Source organism: Cyprinus carpio, chromosome A19 (assembly GCF_018340385.1).
Source record: "Cyprinus carpio isolate SPL01 chromosome A19, ASM1834038v1, whole genome shotgun sequence".
Lineage (NCBI taxonomy): Eukaryota > Metazoa > Chordata > Actinopteri > Cypriniformes > Cyprinidae > Cyprinus > Cyprinus carpio.
The window spans coordinates 19,546,761-19,568,507 of record NC_056590.1 but is presented as its reverse complement, the minus strand read 5'-3'; the positions used below and the strand labels follow the sequence as shown (position 1 = coordinate 19,568,507).

The 21,747-nt window shown below is 40.1% G+C and overlaps 1 protein-coding gene across 1 annotated transcript in view; it reads left to right on the top strand.

Annotated features, from left to right (window-relative positions):
• The window catches only part of LOC109048530 (microtubule-actin cross-linking factor 1-like), a 160,741-nt gene that overhangs the window by 136,132 nt on the left and 2,862 nt on the right, over nt 1-21,747 (top strand). Inside the window, 37 exon segments of the mRNA XM_042776931.1 lie at nt 90-256; nt 423-582; nt 1,055-1,381; nt 1,664-1,748; nt 1,834-2,076; nt 2,240-2,451; nt 2,904-3,131; nt 3,368-3,586; nt 3,938-4,141; nt 5,927-6,152; nt 6,247-6,473; nt 7,032-7,154; nt 7,257-7,358; nt 7,447-7,548; nt 7,629-7,802; nt 8,133-8,288; nt 8,368-8,565; nt 8,817-8,945; nt 9,474-9,656; nt 9,790-9,945; nt 10,092-10,298; nt 10,383-10,502; nt 10,598-10,767; nt 10,865-11,024; nt 11,436-11,630; nt 11,730-12,002; nt 12,125-12,313; nt 12,404-12,515; nt 13,027-13,181; nt 13,312-13,474; nt 13,566-13,720; nt 13,821-13,895; nt 14,614-14,631; nt 15,683-15,800; nt 19,186-19,385; nt 21,036-21,149; nt 21,568-21,673. Coding sequence (XP_042632865.1) covers nt 90-256; nt 423-582; nt 1,055-1,381; nt 1,664-1,748; nt 1,834-2,076; nt 2,240-2,451; nt 2,904-3,131; nt 3,368-3,586; nt 3,938-4,141; nt 5,927-6,152; nt 6,247-6,473; nt 7,032-7,154; nt 7,257-7,358; nt 7,447-7,548; nt 7,629-7,802; nt 8,133-8,288; nt 8,368-8,565; nt 8,817-8,945; nt 9,474-9,656; nt 9,790-9,945; nt 10,092-10,298; nt 10,383-10,502; nt 10,598-10,767; nt 10,865-11,024; nt 11,436-11,630; nt 11,730-12,002; nt 12,125-12,313; nt 12,404-12,515; nt 13,027-13,181; nt 13,312-13,474; nt 13,566-13,720; nt 13,821-13,895; nt 14,614-14,631; nt 15,683-15,800; nt 19,186-19,385; nt 21,036-21,149; nt 21,568-21,673 — 6,151 coding nt within the window.

The following is a 21,747-nucleotide window of genomic DNA, read 5'->3' as shown; positions in this document are numbered from 1 at the left end:
TGTTTTTTGTCAAACTAATTAGACTACTTTATCATGCTAGATAATAAAATAATTTAGATTTGCTTACTGAGATTCCGTATTATTCCTAGCTGCTGCAACGGTTACTGGATGACCGCCTTGGGACAGTAGAAATGATCAGGGCAGAAGGAGAGCGAATCGCTTCTACGGCCGAGACACAAGACAGAGACAAAATCCAGAAACATCTTAAGAGCCTAGAAGAGAGATGGACAAATCTGCTGGAAAAGGCCAGTGCCAGGTAAACTCCATAATTAGAGCAATATGGACACACAGACACAACCATAAAATCTCTTAATTGAATCTCTTACTCAGAACTCAATCACTTGGTAGCATTACAAGGCCATAAAAAAAAAGAGTAGTCATAAGAATATAACACAGATTTCCTTCTCACCTCATGTCCTCAGGCAGCAGCAGCTAGAGGAGCTGCAGGTGTTAGCGTTGCAGTTCCACGAGGCAGTGGAGCCACTTGGTGAGTGGTTGAGCGCAACAGAGAGACGTCTGAGCTCCGCTGAGCCAATGGGAACCCAGACCTCCAAAATCACACAGCAGATTGTAAGGCACAAGGTAGAGTATACACAGCAGCTGGGAGAGTTGTATGCTGGCAGTTTGCTGAGGATAAGACTGCCAGAATTGTTGCTGCCAAACCAAGATCTGTCATTTAAGCAAGTGATTTTCAAAGTGTCAAGCATCATTATACTGACTAGAGATGCAGAGGAGAGAACAGATTGTCAGTCTCCTGTGGTTTTTTTAAATGGATTAGTAGGAGTGCAGTTATCTAAGAAGGCACAAAATCCAGGTCGTGATCTTGCCCACATCCTTTCCATTTTGCAGTTTAATTTTATCATGGTTTCTTTTTTTATCATTTTTTCCCCATCTCGTCTTGTGTTGATCCACATATTATTATTTTTGCTCACATCAGTTAATTATGATTTGTCATTATTCTGCCTTGTCATGTTTGTTTATGTTTGCCTTGTCTTTTTATTCTCCTTCTACTCATTCAATCATATCTCCTCCTCACTCTGGGCTATAATCCCAGGCTCTTCAAGAGGAGGTATCCTCTCGGGAGAATGGTGTAAACCATCTTGAGACTCTCAGTCAATCACTTCATCTGCTCAGCTGTGTGGCTGATCGTGATTGGCTGGGTGAACGTGTGGCGGCAGTGCGCAATGGGCACAAGGAGCTGCATGATTGGTGCAATCGGAGAGAGGCCATGCTGGAGCAGGCCCTGGCCAATGCACAGCTATTTGGAGAAGAAGAAGTGGAAGTCCTTAACTGGCTAGCTGAGGTGGCGCAGAGACTGGCTGAGGTCTCAGTGCAGAGTTATCAGCCGGAGCTACTAGAGCAGCAACACAAACACACACTGGTACGATTCTGCAGGGCATAGCTGCTCAGGATCAACAATACCGTATAAGTCAGTATACCGGATAAATCAGAGAATATGAATATTGCTAATTAGCCCTCATCTCAAAAACAAACTCAGTGAGTCACTCAGTGAGGTCAGAGCTGTACTATACTAACATGATATTCGGATTAAATAATTTAATGAAGTGCAAATACTAATGTTATTTATTTTTTCTTTTATTTTACATAGCATTCCCTTGAATTATTTTCAGAGTTAATGTTTCTATTTGCTGGTGCCCTGCAGGCTCTTAATGAAGAGATTATCAGCAGGAAGAAGACAGTGGACCAAGCCATTAAGAATGGACAGGCTCTGCTTAAACAAACTACTGGTACTTTTCCATCCAGTCGCTTATGTTTATTGGTGTATCACCAAATTCCTCTTTTGTTTATGACCATATTTGATCTCTGTGACAGGTGAGGAGGTACTGTTGATTCAAGAGAAGCTAGATGGCATCAAAAGCCGCTATGCAGAGATGACAGCAGGCAGCAGCAAGGCCCTCCGTACTCTTGAACAGGCCCTTCAGTTGGCCACGCGATTTGCTAGCTCGCACAATGACATCAGCCAGTGGTTGGAAATACTGGATCATTAACTAAACAACATTAATCCATACACAACACCAACATAAAAGAACATACAAAATATTACTAGGATGATGCTTTTATTTAACCATAAATCAATTTATTTTAAGTACTTGTGAATGACTTTTTACTTAATTTTTTTCTTTTAGACCATACACACCTACTTCTGTTTTTGCTAAACCAAATGAATTTCTTTTATGTCTTCAGTGCATTCGTTATTTTATATTGTATATATGTTTGGCTCAGGAGCTGAAGTGCGTGTCTGCTGAGAAGAGGTTAGTTCTGGACACAGTGAATGAGGTGGGCAGTGCTTTACTGGATCTGGTACCCTGGCGTGCACGGGAAGGCCTCGACCGCCTGGTCGCCGATGCCAATCAGCGTTACCGCCAAGCGGATGAGACCATCACACAGAGAGTGCAGTTAGTGCAGGCTGCCATCCAAAGGTCACAGCAGGTACTGCAACAAATACTGTGTGGGTGTGTGTGTGTGTGTGTGTGTGTGTGTGTGTGTGTATATATGATTAACACAGAAGCCAAACCTAAACACACTTAAAACTAAACATTATTATTTCCCTGCCTTGCATTAGCATTGAAATTGGTATTTTCTTTTAGGAAAATTCAAATGTAATTTCATTATTTAATTTTTTTTTCTTTTTAAAATGATGTAATACTTCAAAGTAGATACAGATGGTTATAATAAATTAAAAAACAAGTACATTTGCAACTTTAACATACATTTTAAAATCTTAATAAAAAGTTTAAGTTATTGTGTCAGCAAAGTTTGATTTAGGATCCTCTTTCCATGTTGCCTTCTTGAATGTGTAACTATTTTTGTCATACTACTTTTTTTTTTTTGACAGCGTATTTGTCTTATTCTTGACAGCGTATTTGTCTTATTTGTTTTAGTATGAGGAGGCAGTTGATGCAGAGCTGACCTGGGTTGGAGAGACAGAGAGGAAGCTGGCGTCTCTGGGACCTCTGAGTCTGGAGCCTGATGTGACTGTGGCACAGCTCCAAGTGCAGAGAGCCTTTAACATCGATATCATCCGTCACAAAGATACTGTGGACCAACTCCTTAAGACACGAGAGGATATCCTGGAGAGCTGCAGTGAACAGCAGAGAGAGGCTTTGAAGGTAAGAGACAAAATAAAGAAGAGAGAGAGGGGAGGAGGCACAACAAGCTATGTAATTATTCCTCTGTTAAAGATTAGATCAGGAAAAATCAATTTGATGTTATTCATGCATTTTCTGGCAGAGATTTGATTTGTTGAGTCATGTTTGGGACAAACAAAAGTGCAGGTTTGTTTTTTCAGTCTTTTTCAGATTAATTAGGTTGACCCGATAAAACCTATTTCTTCTTCTTCCTGTAGGTGAAGACAGACTCTTTAAGTGCTTGTTATGAAGCAGTAAATCAGAGTCATGCTGAGCGCTTCTCAGCTCTAGAGCAGGCTCAGGTCCTGGTAGCACGGTTCTGGGAGACGTATGAGGAACTTGAACCCTGGCTGGGCGAGACCGAGACCCTGATCACCCAGCAACCCCCTCCCGCCATTGACACAGAAGCGCTCAGACAACAGCAAGACCAGATGAGGGTGAGTGAGCAGTATGCAGACAATGCTCCTTCATGGTTATATGATGCATTCAAGTCATTGTATTTATGTGTTGAACACATATGAATGTCACAAAGTGAGGATTTTTTTCTGGATTTTATTTCAAATCTGAGTTTCTGAGTTAAGGGCGTGTCAGTGCAGTTGAAGTATCTGACTTGTACAATTATGATATGTAATGATTCAGCTGACCTAATTCTGTCTTCCCAAATCGTAAATGTATACTTCCCAGGAGGACTTGAATGCATCAATAGACATGGACTAAGACTCACAAAACTTATTTGATGTCATATGTATTAGCATCACATGACATGTTTCATATGTTTTCTTAACTAGCTTTTGAGAGAGTCCATCTCTGAGCACAAGCCTCACATAGATAAACTGCTAAAGATCGGTCCGCAGCTGGCAGAACTCAGTGCCCAGGAAGGGGCAACATTGAGACAACGTTATAATGAAGCAGAGAGACGTTACCTCAACATCAAAGAGGAGGTCAAAAGTCGAGCCACAGCGCTGGATGAAGCAGTGTCACAGTCTGTCCAGGTATTTGCTGCAAAATGTTAGCATGCTTACTTAGGACTGCTGCCCAGCTTGTGATTTATTTAAAGGTTACAGCCCATAGTTCAGCATTACACAGCACAATATCAACTCATTTGGTGTCATCATCATGTTTTCTAGAACACACAAGTATATTTAAGACATATAAAATGACACACATCACCTTTAATTAATCATTGTTTCAGACTAAGGCATTTTTTTTTTTTGAATAACATCACTGACATCTGACATCATCAGCTGCATTTTGGTTTAGTGTTTGTGTTATTGATTCGTCCTGCTGGTCTGTGGCATGCTGTTGAATTAACACATTGTACTGTTTCTCCACCTCCATTCCTTCATACTCTACTTAACTGTGATGCCACCTGTCCCACCCCTGTGCCCCATATCCTGTATCCCCTAAACTTCCCCCTTTCCTGCTTGTTGCTGCTCTTCCCTTGAACATTCCCTGCACTTCTCCCTCCCATGTCCGTTTGGTCCATCCGTCCACCCATCACTCATGTTTGTGGATGTGCTGTGTGTGTCCATCCCTCCATCATCACTGCTCTCTGCACCCTCAGCTGGTAGAGGTAAGAGCATCATCACCCACTGATTTAACTGCTGTATAACGTCCGTATAGGATTGAGAATCAGGGATTTTCAGGAATTCTTTAATCCAGAATATTTTATATCACTCTGTTGAAACTAGTTTTAACTTACATCAGTTGGGCTATAGACAGTATCTTATTAATAAAAGAAAATATTAAATATACATTTCAATTAATTTATCGTTTAAAAGTATGTAAATTGTCCTAATTTCACATTTAACCTGCTCCTTTTACCATTTTGAATAGCGTCTTTCTTGAAATACTGTATATTTTCTTTATTTGCATTAAGGTATTTAGCAGAAGTTTTATGCAGACCAACTAACAAAAATTGATTTGCCTTTATGTACAGAATATAGATAACTGAAAGTTAACTTTCTTGCACTACCATTCCAAGTTTGGGGTTGGTAAGATTTTTAAATGTTTTTGAATAAAGTCTCTTAAGCTCAACAAGGATGCATTAATTTGATCAAAAATACAGTAAACAAGTCAAATTGTGAAATAGTATTAAAATTTAAAATCAGTGTTTTCTGTTTTCATATATTTAAAAATTTATTCCAGAATTTTCAGCATCATTACTCCAGTCTTCTGTCACACACGATCCTTCAGAAATCATTCTAATATGTTGATTTGTTGCTCTAGAAACATTTCTTATTATTATCAATGTTGAAAACAGTTGTGCTGCTTAATATTTTTGTAGAAACCGTGAAACATTTCAGGATTCTTTGATGAATGGTTTAAGAAATCTTTTGTAAAATAATAAATGTTTGTACTGTCACTGATCAACATAATGCATCCTTGCTGAATAAAAGTACTTACTTCAAAGAAAAAAAAAAAAATCTTATTGACCCCAAACTACTAAATAATAGTGTGCAAGTACTGTGTAATACCATCTGTGTAGTACACCTAATTCAAGGCATTTAAATCTAAAACATGTTAAAGCAAATTTAGTTCATTTCTTTGCACTTAAAAAAAGTAGCATACAGGTTTCAGATGCATCCATGCATGATGAATGTGTATTCTGTGGTGTATTCTGTAATACTTGTCCTAAAGCATTCCTTTTATTTAGCACCAACTTCCTCTGCCCCTTAGCATGTGTCTGAGATAAATCTTCCTTATGCCTGGTCCTTCTACAGTTACTTTTGTGTACTGTAGTTGTTCTGATTGTTGTCTTCCTTCTCTCCATTCAGTTCCACGATAAGATGGACCCTCTTTTGGAGACTCTGGAAGGTGCAGTTCAACGCTTGCGGCAGCCACCTCCAGTGGCGGCTGAGGTAGAGAAGATCCGGGAGCAACTTGCGGAGCACCGGGCTACAGGACTAGAGCTGGACAAACTCCTTCCATCTTTCAGCGCCCTGTGTGCCCGAGGAGAAGAGCTCATCGGTCGCGCCCCACACGACGATCCTGCCGCTCAGGGTAAAGATCTTTGATCTGAAATGACACTATATGGTTGTATGAGATGCTCTATCCTATGTATTCTGGTAAATCTGTAATCTGTTCCCATCCTCAGCGGTGCATTCGCGACTCTTACGACTGCGTTCTCTGTGGGATGAGATCAGGCAGAGGGCAGAGGAAAGAGAAGGAAAGCTTCAGGATGTTCTAGATCTCTCCGGAAAGTTCTGGGCCGACATGGCCGCTCTGCTGAGCACACTTCGTGACTCTCAGGATATTGTGAAAGATCTGGAGGACCCAGGGGTGGATCCTTCACTTATAAAACAACAAATAGAGGCAGCCGAGGTCAGTCCAACAAGAGAGTCACTAGCAAGACATGATGTCTTTTTTGGTTCAATCCAATTTTAAATGGGGATGTACAAAAACTGCATATTTTCAAAACTGACTCATCTGTAGGATGCCTAAACGGCTAGTCAACTAATCAGTCTTAAAGAAGCTCTGTATAGTGGGCATCAGCAAAATTCCAAGGGAACTGTTCAAAACAAATAAAATCAATGTGTTAACTGAAAGTTATTTCTTGTATAATATCATAATAAAATAACAGCATATTTTCCCCCTTAATAACTGTTGTTTTTAATTGAAGAATTAGTTCTTGGAACTGAAGAGCAAAGTGTTACTTTTGAAATCACAAAATATAAGCTCATTGTTCAGTTACAGTTAATAAAATCATCAGCTTTGTCATAATTACAGCAGAAAAACTGTGAATCGTCTACATAGGGAGCCGTGTGCAGTTTAATAAAACACTCCTTAATGGGATTTTTAGAGTAGATCAAACTACATAATATTGTGTCAAGACAATGATCTCAAGAGAATGTAGTCATGATGTTTTTGTCTCACACTCAGGCCATTAAGCAAGAGACAGATGGGCTGAGGGAAGAACTGGAGATCGTACGAACTCTTGGAGCTGACCTCATCTTTGCCTGCGGAGAGATTGAGAAACCAGAGGTCAAGAAAACCATCGATGAGGTAAGAGGGTAGAACAGTAATGAGTAGGGAACGCCCTTTCCACTCACATTTACACAAAATATCTCCTTGTTGTTGATTTTGTGTTGTTCCTTTGATGCTCAGATGAATGCCGCCTGGGAAGGCTTGAACCGCACGTGGAGAGAAAGAATGGAGAGGCTGGAAGAGGCCATGACTGCCTCTGTGCAGTACCAGGATGCTCTTCAGGTGTCTATCACACTATTGGTACCGCAAAATCTGCCCTGATTGGTCAAGCCAACTGTGTGTTCACAATCATTGCTTTATATCTCCACAGGGCATGTTTGACTACTTGGACAATGCTGTCATCAAATTGTGTGACATGCCAGCTGTAGGGACAGACCTCAGCACTGTTAAACAACAGATCGAGGAGCTCAAGGTTCGAATCAGACGTTGTCTACTCTTATTTCTAAAATCACGTTGAGAAAAAGATTGACCCTTTTTCAATTTACATGACAGCAATATAAAGTGGAAGTTTACCAGCAGCAGATTGACATGGAGAAGCTTTGCCACCAAGGAGAGCTGCTGCTCAAAAAAGTGAGCGACCAAACAGACCGAGACATGATTCAGGAGCCTCTCACTGAGCTACGCCACCTGTGGGATAACCTGGTGGACAAAATCACAATCAGACAGGTGTGGAAATACTACTTTTGCTTTTACAAAACAATTACTTATAGACTCTAAATTCAGGTGTGCTGTGTTCAGTTGCATTGTAAAATATAGACAAACACACATTGATAACCTCAGCTTAATGCACCAAATGCTCCATAAAGCAGCCTACAGTTAGGCTAATGAATTATGATTGAATTATGAATTTATTAATAATAATAATAAAATATTTAACTCATCATTCAATATTGGTATTGTAAAATGAAATGTGAAATTCAGTTCAACTGCATTTTAGAGGGTAGAAAGGAAATGCTCTTACTCTTGATTGTGGTTTGATTCTGTCTTCTCTCTCAGCACAAACTGGAGGGTGCATTGTTGGCTCTAGGCCAGTTCCAGCATGCTCTCTCTGAGCTGCAGTCTTGGCTCAGTCACACTTACGCCACACTGGACACCCAGCGACCCATCAGCTCTGACCCCAAGGCCATCGAAATTGAGCTGGCTAAGCATCATGTACTTGGGACATTTTTATGTACTTTACTTTTTTATTTCCTTTTTAAAGTAGTTTCCTTTAATCAAGCTGTCTTTGTAGGTTTTAAGAAACGACGTGCTGTCCCATCGGGCTACAGTGGAGACGGTGAACAGCGCAGGCTCTGAGCTTCTGGAGTCCAGTCCTGGAGATGAAATCAACCACCTGAGAGACCAGCTGGATGAGCTCAACCGCAGCTGGAAGAACCTTCTCCTGAAGACTGATGAGAGGCAGAAGCTTTTGGAAGCTGCCCTGCAACAGGTGCTCTAGATTTTACTACTGCATCATTACACAGAAAGATCTGACTGAAAGAACCATTTTTTTAAAAAAGTGCATCTGCATATGTTTGTAGCCTGAAATGCATAATTTGCAATGGATTACATTCAAGTCGATTCAATAAAATGGTTGCCGTTTGGAGGGTTGCTTTGCAGCGAGAATGGTTCTTTAATACTGTAGTACAGATGTCCTATCAATTAGCTCATTGTCTTTCCCCTGCATGGTTTCTGTGTCAGGCGGAGGGTTTCCATGGAGAGTTGGAGGAGTTTCTGCTGTGGCTCAGACGCACAGAGAGTCAGCTGTCCGCTGCCAAACCCACAGGTGGCCTGCCTGAGACCGCCAGAGAGCAGCTGCAGCAACACATGGTACACAAAATGAGTTCACCTCTAGTCCACTCATTAGATATCAGCCACTCTCAAATATGCTACTTATTAGAGCATTTATTTTATATGTTGTTGTTGTTGTTGTTGTTGTTGTTGTTATTATTATTATTATTATTATTATTATTGTATTTATTACAATAATTATACAAAACAAATATTTATTTATTTAGAAATTACATGAAATGAATGCATTCTGTTAGGAAATTATGTTAGGAAAAGCCTAATTGCTTTATATTGTTATTTGTTAAGAGTGTTATTTGAGTGCATTTTAATATTTTGAATGAGATGTTTTTTTTAAGGTTTAGTGATTTTGTGCTTTTGTCATTTTTATTAGTTTTGTTTTTATGTCATGTCTATTTAGCTTTAATTTATTGGTTTTAGTAATTTACTTAAACATTTTATTTCAGTTAGTTTCCAAAATTTCAAATATCCGATAAAGTTTTTTCATCTATTAGTTATATTTAATATAGTTATGTATTATTAACTTATCCTGCTCTTTCGTGTTTGTAGGAGCTCGAGGCTCAATTGACCCAGAGGAGTGAGCAGTACCATCGACTGCTGGATCAGGGAGAGTCCATTCTGCTGGCCAGAGGAGGGGACGATGCTGGACCTGGTACCACCCAGACCCAGCAAAACCTGGCCTTGCTACAGAACAAGTGGGCCAGTTTCAATACCAAAATGGATGACAGAAGGGTGAGGGATCCAAAGACAGATTCCTTACATCCATGTTTAAATAACAGATTTGATCATTAAATGAACAGATGAATGAAGTATCTTATTTTGCATTCCAATCCTAAAATGCCTCTGCGTTCATCTCTTTTCACAGGATAAACTGGAGGAAGCTGTCTCGTTGGCGACAGGATTCCAGACCTCCCTGCAGGACACCATAAACTGGCTGACACAGGCAGAGCAGACTCTCAACATGGCTCAGCCACCCAGCCTCATTCTCGACACCGTCCTATTCCAGATAGATGAACACAAGGTTGGGCAGAAAATGTGACTTGCTTAAGTAGTATACATCTTTTTTTTTTTGCTTTTGATAAGAGGAGAAACGTGCTACTGTTTATGTAAAAGAATTTAATTCTTTTGAGTAACTTAAGTCCTTGTCTTCATTCCTGTATATTTCAGGTGTTTGTGAATGAGGTGAACACTCACAGAGAGCAGGTTCTGGCTCTGGAGAAAGCTGGCTCTCAGCTGCGCTTTGCCAGTCTCAAACAGGATGTGGTTCTCATCAAGAACCTGCTGCTCAGTGTACAGGCCCGCTGGGACAAACTGGTGCAGAGATCACTAGACCGAGGACGCCACCTGGATGAGGCCCGCAAGAGAGCCAAACAGGTACGTTTTGGTTTACCTCACTCTGTCTGTGTTGTTCTGATCATGCCTTTCTCCGTCTGATGTTGGTAGTCTTCTCATGTCTAGTTTCATGAGGCCTGGAGGAAACTGACAGACTGGTTAGAGGAAGCAGAGAGCAGGCTGGACTCTGAGCTGGAAATCTCTAATGAGCCTGACAAGATTAAAATCCAGCTGGCCAAACATAAGGTACAGCATGCAAGCATGCATTAAAATGCTTTGTGAAGTTGAAAACTTTCAGACTTGTCTCTCATGCCCTCTATCTGTTAATCACTGTACTGCAGGATTTCCAGAAGTCTCTTGGCTCCAAGCAGCCAGTGTATGACACCACAGTGCGCTCTGGGAAGGCCATGAGAGACAAGGCCACACTGCCAGCAGACACGCAAAAACTGGACAACTTGTTGGGCGAGGTCCGTGACAAATGGGACACAGTTTGTGGAAAGAGTGTGGAGAGGTGAGATATTCTGCCATATGACTTTCACCCATTTGGGAATGATTGAATGATGAATGAAGTGAAGAAAAGAAAATAATTTGGAATGTTTTCTCCTCAGACAACACAAGTTGGAGGAAGCCCTCTTGTTCTCAGGTCAGTTTGCTGAGGCTCTCCAGGCACTAGTTGACTGGCTGTATCGTGTGGAACCTCAGCTTGCAGAGGACCAGCCTGTCCATGGAGATCTGGATCTTGTTTCCAACCTAATGGACTCCCATAAGGTACTAATGGGGTGATTCTCAGGAAAGATTTGCATCAACAAATTTCCTATTTAGTCATTAATAACAATTAATTCATAAAATTTTTACTCACAGTTTAATCATTTTTTTTACCAATTACCACAACAGTCTGAAAATGACGATACCATTAGGATTAGTAAGAGTCAAGACCAGTTACTTGAAACTGAAAATATGTATATTTTTAAATCAACATTTTTATTTGATATTGACTGATTTCTCTCAATACTGCAACCACTTTCACAATTTACTACTTAATATTCATTATTTTTTCTCAATATTTTTTGATCACATTGTGTCATCACTGACACAGTGAGGCTTGAATGAGACTTTATACTAGGCATTTCTGTGTAGGACAGAGTTTTAAGCAGTAGTGCTTTATTTATTGTTCCTCAGGTGTTCCAGAAAGAGCTGGGAAAAAGGACCAGTAGTGTACAGGCTCTGAAGCGGTCTGCCCGAGAGCTGATGGAGACGGGCCGGGACGACACCGCCTGGGTCAAAGTTCAACTGCAGGAGCTTAGCAACCGCTGGGAAACAGTCTGTGCCCTGTCTGTTTCAAAACAGACTCGCCTCCAGCAGGCCCTCAAACAGGTACGTCTGACTGTTTTATAGATTTTGAATAAAACCAAGAGTAGTGTATTTATTTTATTTTCTAATATTTTCTTCTGTTTTGTCTCTCTTTTTCTGCAGGCAGAGGAGTTCCGCACAGCTGTTCAGATGTTGCTGGAGTGGCTTTCGGAGGCGGAGCAAACATTGCGTTTCCGGGGCGTCCTGCCAGAGGAGGTAGAGACTCTGCAGGCGCTACTTCACACACACCGGGATTTCATGCAGACGGTGGAGGAGAAGAGAGTGGATGTCAATAAAGCTGCTGGCATGGGTGAAGCCATCCTAGCTGTGTGCCACCCAGACTGCATCACAACCATCAAACACTGGATCACCATCATCAGAGCTCGCTTTGAAGAGGTATGAAGCCCGTCTGGGCCAAAAGTTGAATAAATGATAGTCAACCAAATGTCTCAACCTATTGTAACAAATCTGAAGTGCGTATATAATACAAATGTTATATTATAATGTTTGCACTACAGGTGCTGACATGGGCCAAACAGCACGAGCAGCGCTTGGAGACGGCCCTGACCGAATTGCTCAACAATGCTACACTACTGGAGGAGCTGTTGTCATGGCTACAGTGGGCGGAGACCACACTGGTGCAGCGTGATACTGAACCACTCCCCCAGGACATTACTCAACTGAAGACACTAATTACAGAGCATCAGGTGAGCGGGACACCTCCATTCATCAGTGGTCCCTTAATTGCATTGTTTAGTGCTGAGAGGTTTCTTATTGGTTTTGTTTTCTTCCATCAGGTGTTTATGGAAGAAATGACGCGAAAACAGCCTGATGTTGACAAAGTGACAAAGACATACAAGAGGAAACCAGCAGAACATCCCAGCAGCCTGTCAGACAGGAGAGGGGCCCGTAAGAGACTTTATCCTCATGTGCACTCATGCTGCATACAAACACAAAACCTTTACATTCGTTACTGTTCAAATGTTTGTGGTTGGTATGATCTTTTTTATTTTTTTCAGTGTTTTTAAAAGTAGTATCTTATGCTGGAGGGCTTTTTTTTTTTTATTTGATTAAAAATACAGTAAAATTTTATGAAATATTCAATTATTGCAACATTTGAGCAGAAGTGTAGATTTGAGCTTCAATAACTGCGCTCACTGCTTAATACTGTGCAGTGTATACTGTATACTGCCTATTGTGTTTTTAAAATAGTATGTAAAAGAGATAAATCAATTATAAAGAATAAAAATTATAAAAATAGAAATTTAAGGTACAGTGCTTTGTGTATGCAGTCACTAAGGTATTCCATATGTACAGTAAACGTGTATGCTGTGCATAGTATGCATACTAATATACCTTAGAATTCACTTAGTACAGTAGTATGCTATTCTGAACATATTCTTCTGTGCCCTCCCTACAGGAAAACACCAGCAGCAGCAGCAACAACAGCACTCCGTACAGGTAACCGGTGGTAACCCTCGCCTCACCCAGCTCTGCTCCCACTGGCAACAAGTGTGGCTGCTCGCCCTCGATCGCCAGCGCAAGCTGAATGATGCTCTCGACAGACTAGAGGAGGTATTGCATCTATTATTATTGCTAAAAAAATTTTTTTTAACTCTTTGTGAAATAGTAGTAAAATAAGTGATTTAAAATGATGAAATCTGAACAGTAGAAGTAATAGCTCATGACTTTTCTTCACCCACAGCTTAAAGAGTTTGCCAACTTTGACTTTGATGTGTGGAGGAAGAAATACATGCGCTGGATGAACCACAAGAAGTCTCGAGTCATGGACTTCTTCCGACGAATCGACAAGGACCAGGATGGAAAGATCACTCGCCAAGAGTTTATTGACGGCATCTTGGCATCAAGTACGGCCTCATGGACTTGCCTGCTAATCTTAGTCTTCATGTACCTTTTTTAAATCCCAGTTTAACTATGCTTTCTTTTTTTCTTTTGCAGAGTTCCCTACCAGCAGGCTGGAGATGACTGCTGTTGCTGATATCTTTGACCGTGATTGTGATGGTTACATCGACTACTACGAATTTGTGGCTGCTTTGCACCCTAACAAAGATGCTTACAGACCAACAACAGATGCTGATAAGATCGAGGATGAGGTATGAACGATGACAAGAAAACTAATTTTGTGGGTTTGGCATGATAATGTACTTTTGATGCGTTTAAGCTGAATTAAATCCACATTTTTTTGTATCCCAGGTCACCAGACAAGTGGCCCAGTGCAAGTGTGCCAAGAGGTTTCAGGTGGAGCAGATTGGAGAGAACAAGTACAGGGTGAGAATCTGGAGCCAAATAATAATAATCAAGCAAGAATTCAAGTCTGAAAGTTTTAATGCATTTAATATGACATTTATAAAGGTATATAAATGAGCTGCTTTATCACCACACCTACTCATTCAGATCATTCCCAAGCTTGCAATTGTAATATTACGACTCTAACCATCATCACACTCTTTCAGTTACATCAGTATGACTTGGTCATTTTGGAATAGAGATACCTTGACAGTTTTGTGTGTGTAAGCAATACCACCATAACACTTCACACCCAACTAATGATCAACCCATCAGCGTGGCTGCTGCAGCCAAGATCATGCCTCAGCATCATTATCCATTGGTTAATGATCTTTGACAAGACTGTTTACTAACTTATTGCATTGCACAGGCTACAGACCCACGATGCTAACTCCACATCCTGATGTTTGTCCGTCTTTGTCTGTCTTTTTACTACTTCACCTTCTGTGGTGGCCTCATTGTGTTTGTTTTCAAGCAGCCATTCACAAGCACTCTACCCTGCTTATAACAGCAAATCACCATGCTCCCCGTGGGCATTTCCTCCATTGTATGCCATCTTTAGGAATAGTTAAAAGGAAATGAATCATTATACCCAAATAAAAGGTTAATGTGTTTATGTCTGTATCTGTTATTTCACACTTTTTTTTCTTTTCTTTCCTCTTGTTTTATTCCACCTCCATGTGCACCGGACTTTTTGTAGTTCTTCCTTGGGAATCAGGTAAAGTGAACAGTGTGTTTGTGGCATGTTCTCTGAAATCTGTTGCCTTTGCACAGTTCCCACTGCAGAAGCTGGTCTTTTATTCTGGGGTTTTTCAGACAGCCAGATCTAAATCAGTATACAGGACAGTTTCTGCATGGACTAGCTAAGAATTCCCCGTGGACAGCCCACATTCTTGGCTGCTGTCTGAAATGGGGATTTCTTTAGTGCCTTCCTGCTTTCTCAGTGGGCATTTCCTGTCTGGGAGACAAAAAATGCAGTACTTTTGCCAAAATATTAAATGCATTTATATACACTTTCAAATCCAGAGGCAGATTTCAAAGGTTCAGCTTATGTGTTGTGGTTGGGATGTGCTTGTTTTTTTTGTTGAAAATGATTTATCATGATCAGAAAATGGTTCAGATTTACAGGGCCTTCTGTTATGAATTCTTTGGCTTTTGGTGGAGGAAAACTATCCAGTGGCTGATTTCTTAACTTAGAGAAAATAAACCTTCAGCCAAAGCAATTCTTTGAAGTAAAAAAAGGACAAACATTCAGAGAAAAATTCTAGAGAATTGCTGTGGTGTGGTGTTTATTGTAGAGATGGGATTTGAGCTGGGCAAGCTTTAACATTAATCATGTAGAACTTAAAAATTTAGGTTTGCTGCATGTCGGTGTGATTTCCTTTGATTTGCCTGGTGCTTCATAATATAATTAGTATAATTAACTCATTTGAATATGATCTTAAAAGAATAGTTCACCCATTGTAGTTTAGATTATTTGCTAAACCTCATGTTATTCCAAACGTCTGTTTTTTTTTCTTTTGTGAAACATAAATGGAAAAATTTTGAGGAACTTTCATAAAAATCGTATAAAAAAAAATGCAAGTCCTTCAAAAATTTCTCTCTCTTTTTTTTTTTTTTCACACTAAAAATGACCGGTCTGGAACAACATGAGCAGAATTTTTGGGTGGACTAGCCTTTTATAAGACATGAAATTATAACCCTTTATCTCTCTCTGTCCACGTTCTTTCCTCTCCACTCTTCCTCTTCTTTCCTTTGCCTTTCCTCAGTTCGGAGACTCACAGCAGCTGCGTCTTGTTCGAATCCTGCGCAGTACCGTCATGGTTCGAGTTGGAGGAGGGTGGATGGCGCTGGATGAATTCCTGGTGAAGAACGATCCTTGTCGAGGTAAGTCTGGCATAACAGCTGGAGGAAACTTGCTCTTTAGGGACATGAAATTGATTCCAGGAAGTGCTCAACACTGACAGAGTTGTTGACACAGCATTATTCATATTTCCACTCTAAACTTTTATCATTTATCTCATCATCTTTCACTCATGTATTCATTCTTTTTTATGAGTGTTCTCATCTTTTCAGTACTATCCGAGTTCACTCATTTCATCTTCCATCACTTCCTATTACTTCCTGACCTCTTTCCCACGGTGGTTCTTTTTTATGTGCATGGCCTACACATTTGGCCTTTTCTTTCCTTCTCTTTCTCCCTGGCATCCTTCTTTTTTATTTCGTACAATTGTAGTGCATGGTGCATGTTCCTTAGGTCTCTCCCTCTCTCTTTCTCTTCCCCTTCCCCTATCTCTCTTTATCTCTCCCCAGTGCAACATCCAGGACTTAAAATCCTCCGTTCTGACTCCAGCAGCTCCATATCATCTCGCATAGGTTGGGTTTTTCTCTCTCCTTCTAGTTCGGATATTCTTCTTTTTCACTCATTTGGTTTCCTTCTGTTTCACTCACACCTCGTTTGGTTCTATGTTGCTTTGCTGTGCTTTGCTGACCGTGACACTGATCTAATCGGCCCCCACCCTCACGCCTGGGCTCATAATGAATCAATTGCGCATTGAGAACTCTGGCGTGTTTACATAACTTCCTGCATTTTGATTTGAGATACTTAATGCATATTTTTATTCCAAGAATGGTGTTTGTAGACAGTTTATTCTCTTTTGTTGCCAAGCAAGAAATCTTAATGGAAAAGTTCACCCAAACATCTTTCTAAACATGTATGACTTTTTTCTTTTGCAAAACATAAAAGAAGATATTTTGAAGAATGTTTAAGCTGCTCTTCTATACAGTGCAAGTAAATGAGGAATGCTAGATTTAACATCAGCAACATTAGACACAAATCAATTTAAGGTGATTTACATCTGCTAAATTTCTCATTTATACATGTTTGGAAGGAACTGAAGGTGAGTAAACGATGACCGAATTTTCGTTTTTGGGTGAACTAACCCTTTCAACAGAACGTGAGTGTGCGTATGTGACTCTTTCTGCGGGATGGTGTGAATGTGTGTTTTCATGTTGTCTCTTGTGTCTCTCAGTGACGGTCACTCCTGGCTATTTCTGCTGCAGAGGTACTTCATCTTCTCTCCTTTCTCACCTCTTAACTCTTCCTATTTGACGGCATCTGTCTGTCTATTCCATTCTGAGCCTCTGAACCTGTTTGTCCAGCTTCGGGTCCATCCCATCACTGCTGCGTCTTTTAGTATATGTGGGGTGTGTGAGCGTGTGAGGTTTATGTGTCAGCTAGCATCATGCTAACCATTCAAACCAGGCTTGGCCAGGCCTAGACTCGATTCCTTTCATGTGTGTCCTGGATGAATATTGCGAGTGTAAAAGCATCCAGGACCCAGGGTGTGGCCAGGCTTGGGGTTTCTAATATTGTTTGAAGCAACTCTTAAAGAGCAATTACTCATGGAGAAATGAATTACAGGCCCCACCAGGTTTGTGGAGAGGAAATTATATGGTGCGGCAGTTATCAACTGCCCTGCTCTGACTGGGTTTGATGGAAAAGTGAGTGTCATGCAGTGTTGGGGAAGCTACTTTGAAACTGTAGCTTGCCAAGCTAAAAGCTACTTATAATTTAAAGTAGTTAACGTACAGTAGAATCACACTTTTTGAAAAATGTATTAGCCACACTACACACTAATACCAAAACAGTAGCTAAGGACACAAAACTATGTAAGTGGCTGACCACAGATAGTTTATGACAATGTCAAATCAAGTGGCTTTTATTTTATTTTAAGAAAGACAGCACAAGGTCATTTTCAAGCAAAACATTTTTAAAAAGACATTTGTTAGATAATACAGCAGTTGAATCATCGTTCTGGGTAAAGACAGAAGAATTGTGACACTTTGTAGTTGTCAAATATTAGTGGGTCAGGTTGGTGATTAATGTGATGAACTACATCTGTGGTTTGGACACCTGCTAAACTTGAGGAGAATTGGCTTAATAAATACAACTAATTGGAAACCAGTGTCATTTTAGTATTGTTGTTACACTATTAAAGTTTTTTTTAATGTATATTTGTATTTGCTTTAATAAATTAAATTAGCTTTTTTTTTTACATTTTAGTAATTTGGTAATGTGCTTTTGTCATTTATTTATTTATTTATGTGTGTTTCTATTTGGCTTTATTTTTATCAGTAGTTTTTAGTCCTTCAACTTTTGCTTATTTTAGCCAAGGCAACATTCTAATTTTTATATTTTATTCATATTTAGCTTTTTTTAATTAATGAAAAATATGTAATAGTTTACGTTTAATTTTAGTTAACAGTAACAGAACACCCTACATTTATATAACTTTGTTGAAAACATTGATGAACAGCAGCATTTGATTAAATGTATTGCTACAAAAGAGTAGGCAAAAAATACTATGCAGGGACTTTGCGCTATGATTTATCTAAACGATTACCTAAGATCCCAGAATAATGGAGTGGTGTTTGATTGTTGCATTTTGCTCATATGTAAGGCTACCTGCTATGTCCTATTGTAACACTACTGAAAAATGTAACTGAATTGTCTGTTTTTAGTTAGATACTCCCCAACACTGATGTCTTGAGGACATAACAGAGAACTTCTGACCACAGCTACTGCTCTTTCTCTCTCTCTCGCTCTCTCTCTCTCGCTCTCTCTCTCTCTCACTCTCTCGCTCTCTCTCTCTCTCTGTCAGCTGTCTCTCACTGTCTCTCTCTCTCTCTCTCTCTCTCTCTCTCTCTCTCTCTCTCTCTCTCTCACTCGCTCGCTCGCTCTCTCTCTAACTCTCTCACTCTCTCTCTCTCTCTCTCACTCTCACTCTCTCGCTCTCTCTCTCTGTCAGCTGGCTGCTCTGGTCTGTGTTTTGCAAGGGCTGCTACGTTGGGTATCTGTTATTGAGAATGCTCCATGAAGGCTTGTGTTGGTTTTCAGTGTTTGCTAAAAGCATTATCAGGCATGACTCTCAGGTGTCTGTTGACACTGTTTATGCGTGTGCACTATTTTATGTGGTGGGCTGAGGGAAGCTGTGCTTTTTCCCCTTTTTTTTTTTTTTTTTTTTTTTTAAGTGAGTTCTTGTTTTGAAGATGCTTGCTCTGACTCACTTCACTGTTAACCTTCTGCATCGTGTCCACCACGCACACTGACCGCTTTTAAAGTGGGTATACCGATCCCTCTGTGTGCATTGAGTCAAAGCAGTGGGCCGGAGGAAGTGCTGACTCTCTCCACTCACACTGCTCTCCGCCTAATCATCGTACCTTACGGCCTAGCAGTTGATTTCATTTTTCCTCCTTTTATCTTCTGCAGCTCGTGGACGTACCAACCTGGAGCTTCGAGAAAAGTTCATTCTTCCAGAGGGTCTGACGGCCTTCCGGTCCCGGGGGCGGCGATCCAAACCTTCGTCACGCACTGCTTCGCCCACCCGTTCATCTTCATCTGCATCGCACAGTGCCCACAGCTGCGCCTCTCTACCCTCCGCGCCCGCAACGCCCACAGCCTCCTCAAGGGTGAGTGACACCATATTACACTCCATAAGAATATGACCAATACTTACTGTTTGTTGTGGGAGCATGCTTATACATATATATATCTTCATGAAAAATGTGAAGGTTGCATCAGTCTCACACAGTTTACTTGTTGTATCATACATTACCGTTCAAAGGTTTGGGGTCAGTAAGATTTTTTTTTTTTTTTTTTGAAAGACGATAATGCATTTATTCCGCAAGGATGCATTTAATTTAACAAAAATAACATTATGTACTTTCAAAAGATTTAGGTTTGCCATCTCAGATTATATTTTGAATTATAAAAAACCAAAAAAAAACTAAAAAAAAATTAAAAAAAATTTATTTTTTTACAAAATTTAAACACAAACAAACACAGCCTTGGTGAGCATCAGAGACTTCTTAAAAAAAAAAAAATCTTAAAAATGTTACCGACCCAAAACATTTGAACTGGAGTGAACATTTAATCAGAGTGTATCTAGATATACAGTTGTGCTTGTTTACAAGCATTTGTATAGACAGCATTTGCAGAATCGGTAATGATGTTTAGCATTTTACAAAAACAAGAGATAAAATCTTAAAATTACTACTGCCCTGAAGATGCTGATGCATAACAGATATGTGCATGTCTTTACATATATACATATACATATATATATATATATATATATATATATATATATATATATATATATATATGCAGTACAAAATAGGAGACAGGATCCAATTATAATGAGAAGGATCTTGCAGACTCTTTACAGTTGGGCACAGTAGATTCTCTTGCAAAAGCATTGGTAATTAATGTCCTTTTTCGCATAACACACAACATTATACTTCATAGTGTTCTTCATGGTCTTTACATACATCTGTGTTTCATGAGTATTTGAATGTGTGTGATTGCTTGTATTTTATGTTGTCATCTAAAGTCTAAACACTGAAAAGATGTATCTAAGAAAATGTTCCCAGAAACTTTTAATTCATTAGGCCCTATATTAAATATGAACAAAGTTTTTAATACTGGTTTAATACAGTGGCAACCTTTTTGGATTTTTTCAATACACACCACAATTTCTTTTTTTTTTTTTTTGCAAGGATGCTTTAAATTGATTGAAAGTGCCAGTTAAGGCATTTACAATGTTACAAAAGATTTCTGTTTCAAGTAAATGCTGTTCTTTTGAACTTTTGAATAGAAAAAGTACTGGGGGAAAAAATGCAGTTTCCACAAAAATATGAGGCGACAGCAATCTTGTCACCAATCCTTTAGATTCTTGACTCTTGAAATCAGCAGTGTGATGTCTCCTTTTTGGTGGATGGTTTCTCTGTGTCTCTGACTGTGGTGTTTGTTTACATTGTTGTTTTGGGATCAGGACATGATCACAACTGTCTCTGCATGTCAAAATCATATTGTCATCTGTGAGATTTTTATTTGTTCTTTGTCTTTTTGTCCCTCTCCCCTCCCTTGCTTGGAAAATGTGCCTCCCTCCACCCTTCCTCCCTGTTTGTTCTCATCTCCACCTACCTACAAAAACACTATTCTCTGCCATGCTGCATTGCCTCCCTCCACTTTACTCTTTTTCCAATTATCCTGGCTTCTTCCCACTGCTTTTTTGCTACTTGGCTCTTCCTTGTCCTATTTGCTACCGCATTTCCCAGTCCTCCCAATCCCAATCTCGTGGCTATGCCAAGCCCTGGCTGGCACACAGTAAAACTCCAACACCAACCAAGTGCCAGTCCTGCCCAGAGCACAGCCAGACCCCTGGGCATGAGGTAACACACTGCCCCCTCCCAGTGCCCTAGCACACTAACAGTAAAAGCTTTAAGTGCGGCCTGATCTCAGCAATTGGGAAGGACCTGAGGTCGATGACTCTCAACTCTGTGACCCTTATATGTTGAGTGTAGACTGTGACCTTATGCAGCTTAGTCTCCAGTGTGACAACAGACAGATTGAGAAACAGTTTCACAAATGATTCTGTTAAACCCTCTTATGTGATGACAGTTTTTCATCATCCAGGTCTTGGTAGAGAGTCTGGTAGAACGTAACCAAAAGTAGCTGGATTTTTCCAGAAAACAAATTCCAGTTACTTTTAGCTCAATCTTACCAGATTTATCTGTTAGTTTTATTATCCGTAGCTACACAGGAAAAATCTGGCCTTTTGTAATAAACTTTCTCTCTTTGCTTTTATAGGGAGGCTCCACATCTAAGCTGAAAAGACCGACTTTCCATTCAAGCCGTGGCTCCTTAACTGGTGAGAACGGTGGAACACCAACCGCTGCTAAACCTGGACGCTCCGGTACGAACCCTGAGCTGCATCTCTCAGACTTTTTAAACTGATGTGAATTGATGTAATCTCCAGTGTTGGGAAAG